At 49.6% G+C, this 9474-nt stretch overlaps 3 protein-coding genes across 3 annotated transcripts; all 3 read left to right on the plus strand.

Annotated features, from left to right (window-relative positions):
• Positions 1-335: 335 nt before the first annotated feature.
• LOC138515422 (uncharacterized PE-PGRS family protein PE_PGRS46-like) lies at positions 336-1421 on the plus strand. Its single transcript, XM_069630267.1, has one exon. The coding sequence runs from the start codon at positions 336-338 to the stop codon at positions 1419-1421; it is 1086 nt and encodes a 361-aa protein (XP_069486368.1).
• A 3719-nt stretch (positions 1422-5140) lies between these two features.
• LOC138515423 (uncharacterized PE-PGRS family protein PE_PGRS54-like) lies at positions 5141-6736 on the plus strand. The gene has a single exon (XM_069630268.1). The coding sequence runs from the start codon at positions 5141-5143 to the stop codon at positions 6734-6736; it is 1596 nt and encodes a 531-aa protein (XP_069486369.1).
• A 36-nt stretch (positions 6737-6772) lies between these two features.
• Positions 6773-7156, plus strand: LOC138515424 (sericin-1-like). Its single transcript, XM_069630269.1, has one exon. The coding sequence runs from the start codon at positions 6773-6775 to the stop codon at positions 7154-7156; it is 384 nt and encodes a 127-aa protein (XP_069486370.1).
• Positions 7157-9474: the final 2318 nt, after the last annotated feature.

Below are 9474 nucleotides of genomic sequence, written 5' to 3' on the forward strand. Positions count from 1 at the left end.
GTGGAAGTGTTGGTGAGAGCGATGCTTCTGCTGAGAGAATGAGTGGTGCTGCCTCTGTAGAAGAAGATAGAAGTGTTGGTGGAGTTAGCACAGAGGGCATGGGTGGAAGTGTTGGTGAGAGTGATGCTTCTGCTGAGAGAATGAGTGGTGCTGCCTCTGGATAACAAGATAGAAGTGTTGGTGGAGTTAGCACAGAGGGCATGGGTGGAAGTGTTGGTGAGAGTGATGCTTCTGCTGAGAGAAGTGTTGGTGAGAGTGATGCTTCTGCTGAGAGAATGAGTGGTGCTGCCTCTGGATAACAAGATAGAAGTGTTGGTGGAGTTAGCACAGAGGGCATGGGTGGAAGTGTTGGTGAGAGTGATGCTTCTGCTGAGAGAATGAGTGGTGCTGCCTCTGTAGAACAAGATAGAAGTGTTGGTGGAGTTAGCACAGAGGGCATGGGTGGAGGTGTTGGTGAGAGTGATGCTTCTGCTGAGAGAATGAGTGGTGCTGCCTCTGTAGAAGAAGATAGAAGTGTTGGTGGAGTTAGCACAGAGGGCATGGGTGGAAGTGTTGGTGAGAGTGATGGTTCTGCTGAGAGAATGAGTGGTGCTGCCTCTGTAGAAGAAGATAGAAGTGTTGGTGGAGTTAGCACAGAGGGCATGGGTGGAAATGTTGGTGAGAGTGATGCTTCTGCTGAGAGAATGAGTGGTGCTGCCTCTGTAGAACAAGATAGAAGTGTTGGTGGAGTTAGCACAGAGGGCATGGGTGGAAGTGTTGGTGAGAGTGATGCTTCTGCTGAGAGAATGAGTGGTGCTGCCTCTGTAGAAGAAGATAGAAGTGTTGGTGGAGTTAGCACAGAGGGCATGGGTGGAAATGTTGGTGAGAGTGATGCGTCTGCTGAGAGAATGAGTGGTGCTGCCTCTGTAGAAGAAGATAGAAGTGTTGGTGGAGTTAGCACAGAGGGCATGGGTGGAAGTGTTGGTGAGAGTGATGCTTCTGCTGAGAGAATGAGTGGTGCTGCCTCTGTAGAAGAAGATAGAAGTGTTGGTGGAGTTAGCACAGAGGGCATGGGTGGAAGTGTTGGTGAGAGTGATGCTTCTGCTGAGAGAATGAGTGGTGCTGCCTCTGTAGAAGAAGATAGAAGTGTTGGTGGAGTTAGCACAGAGGGCATGGGTGGAAGTGTTGGTGAGAGTGATGCTTCTGCTGAGAGAATGAGTGGTGCTGCCTCTGTAGAAGAAGATAGAAGTGTTGGTGGAGTTAGCACAGAGGGCATGGGTGGAAGTGTTGGTGAGAGTGATGCTTCTGCTGAGAGAATGAGTGGTGCTGCCTCTGTAGAACAAGATCGAAGTGTTGGTGGAGTTAGCACAGAGGGCATGGGTGGAAGTGTTGGTGAGAGTGATGCTTCTGCTGAGAGAATGAGTGGTGCTGCCTCTGGATAACAAGATAGAAGTGTTGGTGGAGTTAGCACAGAGGGCATGGGTGGAAGTGTTGGTGAGAGTGATGCTTCTGCTGAGAGAATGAGTGGTGCTGCCTCTGGATAACAAGATAGAAGTGTTGGTGGAGTTAGCACAGAGGGCATGGGTGGAAGTGTTGGTGAGAGTGATGCTTCTGCTGCGAGAATGAGTGGTGCTGCCTCTGGATAACAAGATAGAAGTGTTGGTGGAGTTAGCACAGAGGGCATGGGTGGAAGTGTTGGTGAGAGTGATGCTTCTGCTGAGAGAATGAGTGTTGCTGCCTCTGTAGAACAAGATAGAAGTGTTGGTGGAGTTAGCACAGAGGGCATGGGTGGAAGTGTTGGTGAGAGTGATGCTTCTGCTGAGAGAATGAGTGGTGCCGCCTCTGTAGAACAAGATAGAAGTGTTGGTGGAGTTAGCACAGAGGGCATGGGTGGAGGTGTTGGTGAGAGTGATGCTTCTGCTGAGAGAATGAGTGGTGCTGCCTCTGTAGAATAAGATAGAAGTGTTGGTGGAGTTAGCACAGAGGGCATGGGTGGAAGTGTTGGTGAGAGTGATGCATCTGCTGAGAGAATGAGTGGTGCTGCCTCTGTAGAAGAAGATAGAAGTGTTGGTGGAGTTAGCACAGAGGGCATGGGTGGATGTGTTGGTGAGAGTGATGCTTCTGCTGAGAGAATGAGTGGTGCTGCCTCTGTAGAAGAAGATGGATAACAAGATAGAAGTGTTGGTGGAGTTAGCACAGAGGGCATGGGTGGAAGTGTTGGTGAGAGTGATGCTTCTGCTGAGAGAATGAGTGGTGCTGCCTCTGTAGAACAAGATAGAAGTGTTGGTGGAGTTAGCACAGAGGGCATGGGTGGAAGTGTTGGTGAGAGTGATGCTTCTGCTGAGAGAATGAGTGGTGCTGCCTCTGTAGAAGAAGATAGAAGTGTTGGTGGAGTTAGCACAGAGGGCATGGGTGGAAGTGTTGGTGAGAGTGATGCTTCTGCTGAGAGAATGAGTGGTGCTGCCTCTGTAGAAGAAGATAGAAGTGTTGGTGGAGTTAGCACAGAGGGCATGGGTGGACGTGTTGGTGAGAGTGATGCTTCTGCTGAGAGAATGAGTGGTGCTGCCTCTGTAGAACAAGATAGAAGTGTTGGTGGAGTTAGCACAGAGGGCATGGGTGGAAGTGTTGGTGAGAGTGATGCTTCTGCTGAGAGAATGAGTGGTGCTGCCCTGTAGAAGAAGATAGAAGTGTTGGTGGAGTTAGCACAGAGGGCATGGGTGGAAGTGTTGGTGAGAGTGATGCTTCTGCTGAGAGAATGAGTGGTGCTGCCTCTGTAGATCAAGATAGAAGTGTTGGTGGAGTTAGCACAGAGGGCATGGGTGGAAGTGTTGGTGAGAGTGATGCTTCTGCTGAGAGAATGAGTGGTGCTGCCTCTGTAGAACAAGATAGAAGTGTTGGTGGAGTTAGCACAGAGGGCATGGGTGGAAGTGTTGGTGAGAGTGATGTTTCTGCTGAGAGAATGAGTGGTGCTGCCTCTGTAGAAGAAGATAGAAGTGTTGGTGGAGTTAGCACAGAGGGCATGGGTGGAAGTGTTGGTGAGAGTGATGCTTCTGCTGAGAAAATGAGTGGTGCTGCCTCTGTAGAACAAGATAGAAGTGTTGGTGGAGTTAGCACAGAGGGCATGGGTGGAAGTGTTGGTGAGAGTGATGCTTCTGCTGAGAGAATAAGTGGTGCTGTCTCTGTAGAACAAGATAGAGGTGTTGGTGGAGTTAGCACAGAGGGCATGGGTGGAAGTGTTGGTGAGAGTGATGCTTCTGCTGAGAGAATGAGTGGTGCTGCCTCTGTAGAAGAAGATAGAAGTGTTGGTGGAGTCAGCACAGAGGGCATGGGTGGAAGTGTTGGTGAGAGTGATGCTTCTGCTGAGAGAATGAGTGGTGCTGCCTCTGTAGAAGAAGATAGAAGTGTTGGTGGAGTTAGCACAGAGGGCATGGGTGGAAGTGTTGGTGAGAGTGATGCTTCTGCTGAGAGAATGAGTGGTGCTGCCTCTGTATAAGAAGATAGAAGTGTTGGTGGAGTTAGCACAGAGGGCATGGGTGGAAGTGTTGGTGAGAGTGATGCTTCTGCTGAGAGAATGAGTGGTGCTGCCTCTGTAGAAGAAGATAGAAGTGTTGGTGGAGTTAGCACAGAGGGCATGGGTGGAAGTGTTGGTGAGAGTGATGCTTCTGCTGAGAGAATGAGTGGTGCTGCCTCTGTAGAACAAGATAGAAGTGTTGGTGGAGTTAGCACAGAGGGCATGGGTGGACGTGTTGGTGAGAGTGATGCTTCTGCTGAGAGAATGAGTGGTGCTGCCTCTGTAGAAGAAGATAGAAGTGTTGGTGGAGTTAGCACAGAGGGCATGGGTGGAAGTGTTGGTGAGAGTGATGCTTCTGCTGAGAGAATGAGTGGTGCTGCCTCTGTAGAAGAAGATAGAAGTGTTGGTGGAGTTAGCACAGAGTGCATGGGTGGAAGTGTTGGTGAGAGTGATGCTTCTGCTGAGAGAATGAGTGGTGCTGCCTCTGTAGAAGAAGATAGAAGTGTTGGTGGAGTTAGCACAGAGGGCATGGGTGGAAGTGTTGGTGAGAGTGATGCTTCTGCTGAGAGAATGAGTGGTGCTGCCTCTGGATAACAAGATAGAAGTGTTGGTGGAGTTAGCACAGAGGGCATGGGTGGAAGTGTTGGTGAGAGTGATGCTTCTGCTGAGAGAATGAGTGGTGCTGCCTCTGTAGAAGAAGATAGAAGTGTTGGTGAAGTTAGCACAGAGGGCATGGGTGGAAGTGTTGGTGAGAGTGATGCTTCTGCTGAGAGAATGAGTGGTGCTGCCTCTGGATAACAAGATAGAAGTGTTGGTGGAGTTAGCACAGAGGGCATGGGTGGAAGTGTTGGTGAGAGTGATGCTTCTGCTGAGAGAATGAGTGGTGCTGCCTCTGTAGAAGAAGATAGAAGTGTTGGTGGAGTTAGCACAGAGGGCATGGGTGGAAGTGTTGGTGAGAGTGATGCTTCTGCTGACAGAATGAGTGGTGCTGCCTCTGGATAACAAGATAGAAGTGTTGGTGGAGTTGGCACAGAGGGCATGGGTGGAAGTGTTGGTGAGAGTGATGCTTCTGCTGAGAGAATGAGTGGTGCTGCCTCTGGATAACAAGATAGAAGTGTTGGTGGAGTTAGCACAGAGGGCATGGGTGGAAGTGTTGGTGAGAGTGATGCTTCTGCTGAGAGAATGAGTGGTGCTGCCTCTGGATAACAAGATAGAAGTGTTGGTGGAGTTAGCACAGAGGGCATGGGTGGAAGTGTTGGTGAGAGTGATGCTTCTGCTGAGAGAATGAGTGGTGCTGCCTCTGGATAACAAGATAGAAGTGTTGGTGGAGTTAGCACAGAGGGCATGGGTGGAAGTGTTGGTGAGAGTGATGCTTCTGCTGAGAGAATGAGTGGTGCTGCCTCTGTAGAACAAGATAGAAGTGTTGGTGGAGTTAGCACAGAGGGCATGGGTGGAAGTGTTGGTGAGAGTGATGCTTCTGCTGAGAGAATGAGTGGTGCTGCCTCTGTAGAACAAGATAGAAGTGTTGGTGGAGTTAGCACAGAGGGCATGGGTGGAAGTGTTGGTGAGAGTGATGCTTCTGCTGAGAGAATGAGTGGTGCTGCCTCTGGATAACAAGATAGAAGTGTTGGTGGAGTTAGCACAGAGGGCATGGGTGGAAGTGTTGGTGAGAGTGATGCTTCTGCTGAGAGAATGAGTGGTGCTGCCTCTGTAGAAGAAGATAGAAGTGTTGGTGGAGTTAGCACAGAGGGCATGGGTGGAGGTGTTGGTGGAAGTGATGCTTCTGCTGAGAGAATGAGTGGTGCTGCCTCTGTAGAAGAAGATAGAAGTGTTGGTGGAGTTAGCACAGAGGGCATGGGTGGAAGTGTTGGTGAGAGTGATGCTTCTGCTGAGAAAATGAGTGGTGCTGCCTCTGTAGAAGAAGATAGAAGTGTTGGTGGAGTTAGCACAGAGGGCATGGGTGGAAATGTTGGTGGGAGTGATGCTTCTGCTGAGAGAATGAGTGGTGCTGCCTCTGTAGAACAAGATAGAAGTGTTGGTGGAGTTAGCACAGAGGGCATGGGTGGAAGTGTTGGTGAGAGTTATGCTTCTGCTGAGAGAATGAGTGGTGCTGCCTCTGTAGAAGAAGATAGAAGTGTTGGTGGAGTTAGCACAGAGGGCATGGGTGGAAATGTTGGTGAGAGTGATGCTTCTGCTGAGAGAATGAGTGGTGCTGCCTCTGTAGAAGAAGATAGAAGTGTTGGTGGAGTTAGCACAGAGGGCATGGGTGGAAGTGTTGGTGAGAGTGATGCTTCTGCTGAGAGAATGAGTGGTGCTGCCTCTGTAGAACAAGATAGAAGTGTTGGTGGAGTTAGCACAGAGGGCATGGGTGGAAGTGTTGGTGAGAGTGATGCTTCTGCTGAGAGAATGAGTGGTGCTGCCTCTGTAGAACAAGATAGAAGTGTTGGTGGAGTTAGCACAGAGGGCATGGGTGGAAGTGTTGGTGAGAGTGATGCTTCTGCTGAGAGAATGAGTGGTGCTGCCTCTGGAGAACAAGATAGAAGTGTTGGTGGAGTTAGCACAGAGGGCATGGGTGGAAGTGTTGGTGAGAGTGATGCTTCTGCTGAGAGAATGGGTGGTGCTGCCTCTGTAGAGCAAGATAGAAGTGTTGGTGGAGTTAGCACAGAGGGCATGGGTGGGAGTGTTGGTGAGAGTGATGCTTCTGCTGAGAGAATGAGTGGTGCTGCCTCTGTAGAAGAAGATAGAAGTGTTGGTGGAGTTAGCACAGAGGGCATGGCTGGAAGTGTTGGTGAGAGTGATGCTTCTGCTGAGAGAATGAGTGGTGCTGCCTCTGTAGAAGAAGATAGAAGTGTTGGTGGAGTCAGCACAGAGGGCATGGGTGGAAGTGTTGGTGAGAGTGATGCTTCTGCTGAGAGAATGAGTGGTGCTGCCTCTGTAGAACAAGATAGAAGTGTTGGTGGAGTCAGCACAGAGGGCATGGGTGGAAGTGTTGGTGAGAGTGATGCTTCTGCTGAGAGAATGAGTGGTACTGCCTCTGTAGAAGAAGATAGAAGTGTTGGTGGAGTTAGCACAGAGGGCATGGGTGGAAGTGATGGTGAGGGTGATGTTTCTGCTGAGAGAATGAGTGGTGCTGCCTCTGTAGAAGAAGATAGAAGTGTTGGTGGAGTTAGCACAGAGGGCATGGGTGGAAGTGTTGGTGAGAGTGATGCTTCTGCTGAGAGAATGAGTGGTGCTGCCTCTGGATAACAAGATAGAAGTGTTGGTGGAGTTAGCACAGAGGGCATGGGTGGAAGTGTTGGTGAGAGTGATGCTTCTGCTGAGAGAATGAGTGCTGCTGCCTCTGTAGAAGAAGATAGAAGTGTTGGTGGAGTTAGCACAGAGGGCATGGGTGGAAGTGTTGGTGAGAGTGATGCTTCTGCTGAGAGAATGAGTGGTGCCGCCTCTGTAGAAGAAGATAGAAGTGCTGGTGGAGTTAGCACAGAGGGCATGGGTGGAAGTGTTGGTGGGAGTGATGCTTCTGCTGAGAGAATGAGTGGTGCCGCCTCTGTAGAAGAAGATAGAAGTGCTGGTGGAGTTAGCACAGAGGGCATGGGTGGAAGTGTTGGTGAGAGTGATGCTTCTGCTGAGAGAATGGGTGGTGCTGCCTCTGAAGGTGATGTTGGTTAGGCCAGTGCTACAGCTGAGTGCATGGTTTGTGGCGGCGGCACAGCCACTGAGGGCATGATAAGGGGCGGTGCTGCGTGTAAGGCCCTGGGTGATGGTGTTGGTTGCACTGGGCCCTGGGTGGCGGGGGTGGTGCTGCCGCTGAGGTCCTGGGCAGTGGTGGTGCCGGTGCTGCCTCTGCAGCCCTGGGTGGTGGTGTTCATGGGGCCAGGTATGACATTGGGGGCCAGGGTAAAGTGCTAGCGTGAGGGTGACAGAGAAAAGGTATGTGCAAAGACGTGCGTGGGTGAACATGCATGCTGCGCACCAGGAACAAGTGTTTGAGAGGGTGAGTGTGGGTGCAAGGGTGTGAGAGATTTTATTTATTTTTTATTTATTACATGTGTTACTCGACCAGACCCTGAGGTATCACGGCAAGGTTACAGACAGCTTAAAATACATTGTGAGTGTAAGGGGGGGGTGTGCATGCTGAGCCAGTGTGAGAAAACTCACTGTAATTGCAAGTGTACATGATGGAAGAGAAATATGGGAGTCAAAATAAACACGGGGCTAGAAGACAGATGGCCGTTCAGATTTGCAACCGGGAGGTCCAGTGAAAGGTTGACAAAGTCGAAGGGGGAAGCCAGAGGAATATGGTACAGTTGGGAAAGTAAACAGAGGCGTGAAGTGAGGACTTCGGGAGTTGCAGAGAGGAAGGGGCCAAGAAAGTGTTGGTAATAGGATGGGGGAGGGGGTGCTCAGTGCAGGGAATGGAGGCAGAAGGGGTCATTAAGGTGTCGTAATTGGCACATGGTAAATGGAGGGTCATATTGGCAAGGGGGGGTGAAATGATGAACGTGCTAAACAAATGGGAAAGGGGAGCCGAAAGAAAAGAAGGAGCAACAAAGGTAATGGACAACACTGACAATCTGGGTCCCTGTGTTCATGTGATAAAAAGGAATAAGCAGGAGACTGAGAACGAGAGATGGTATGACGATGCATAAGGACGATGTGAGGTTGTGTGGTTGTATGCTAGGCAGCGGCTGCAAGAGAATGTGTGTAAGAGAGCGAGTGTGCATGCAATGTTGGTGTGAGGGAAGTGCACATTAGGGTGAAAGAGGCACAGAGGGCGTCGGAATAGATACATTGAGGAAAGGAGGCAGATGGGGGCTCTGATTGGCAACGGGTAGGAACACAGGAATCTAGGTAAAACATGAGAAAGAGGTTTTTTAAAAGAAGAAAAAAATTTAAAAAAAGGAGGGTGGTGGATGAAAAGTGAAACAATGGCAGGTAAACGAAGGGTTAATGCGAGCAACAAGTTTAGCAGGCAGAGGACTAAACAAATAGAAGCAGTATGAGATTACAGGCCTGGGAGGGGCTGCTCACCTTTGGCCAGGGTCAACAGAGGTCTGCTGAAAACAGAGCCAAAGCAGATTCAGATTGAATACTTGTATTTATGCTCTGTGGGTTGTTGACATGGCCGCTATCCTATCTCATTCGGATTTAGAATGCCCCGGCAACCTTTAGGCTGCAGTCTCAATATGGCAGGGGCTCCCCCATTACTCACACACGCTGATCCCGGAGAAGCCTTCACTTGCTTCATTGGTGTAAATCATTTACCGACATCTTTTTCAAGAGGACCACATCAAGTTCCAAACCATGGGCATTTCAGACTGGATTATGAGCAAAATGTTGTAAAGGTACCCGAGGCCTTCGTGTGGCCGATTAACCTTTCAAATGAAAGGGTGTGTCTGCAGAGTTGTCTTTAGGATTACATGACGATAGGCGGGCAGATGCTAAAAACGGCAAGCAGTTGTTAAACACTTGCTCTCCAGACAGCCTGGAGGGAAATGTTTGATGTGTACATTTTCTAGACCATTCACATATTTATTTAATTTTCATTTTTATAGCGCTCAGAGAGCCCGGAGGCATCGAGATGCTGCTACAGGAATATATCTTAGTTGCGTATTTATAACGCGCTTAATACCCAGAAGTTTGGGATCAAACCTGTGCTGTTTCGTGTCATCTTGTTTACAAGGCGTGCACGTCACCGCTGAGCTATCCTCCTGAGACGCGGAGTAGCAAATCTCAAAAACGCCATAAACTGGGGGGTCTGTACATTGGAGGAAACTAAATAGAAGTGCACAATGGAATTGTGGACACTAGGAACCAAGTGACACAACAAGAGACCGTAAGAGAGTCAATGACGTTTAATGGTAATACACGGTATTATTCCCTAAGCCCAAATCAACAGGAACCACACCCAAGAGAAGATGGTAAGATCTACCAAACATTAGATGTGATAAAAACACTGCAAATGTAGCGATTGGGTGGCAGGTCCA

Source organism: Ambystoma mexicanum, chromosome 6q (genome assembly GCF_040938575.1).
Source record: "Ambystoma mexicanum isolate Mex_15411 chromosome 6q, UKY_AmexF1_1, whole genome shotgun sequence".
Classification (NCBI taxonomy): Eukaryota; Metazoa; Chordata; class Amphibia; order Caudata; family Ambystomatidae; genus Ambystoma; species Ambystoma mexicanum.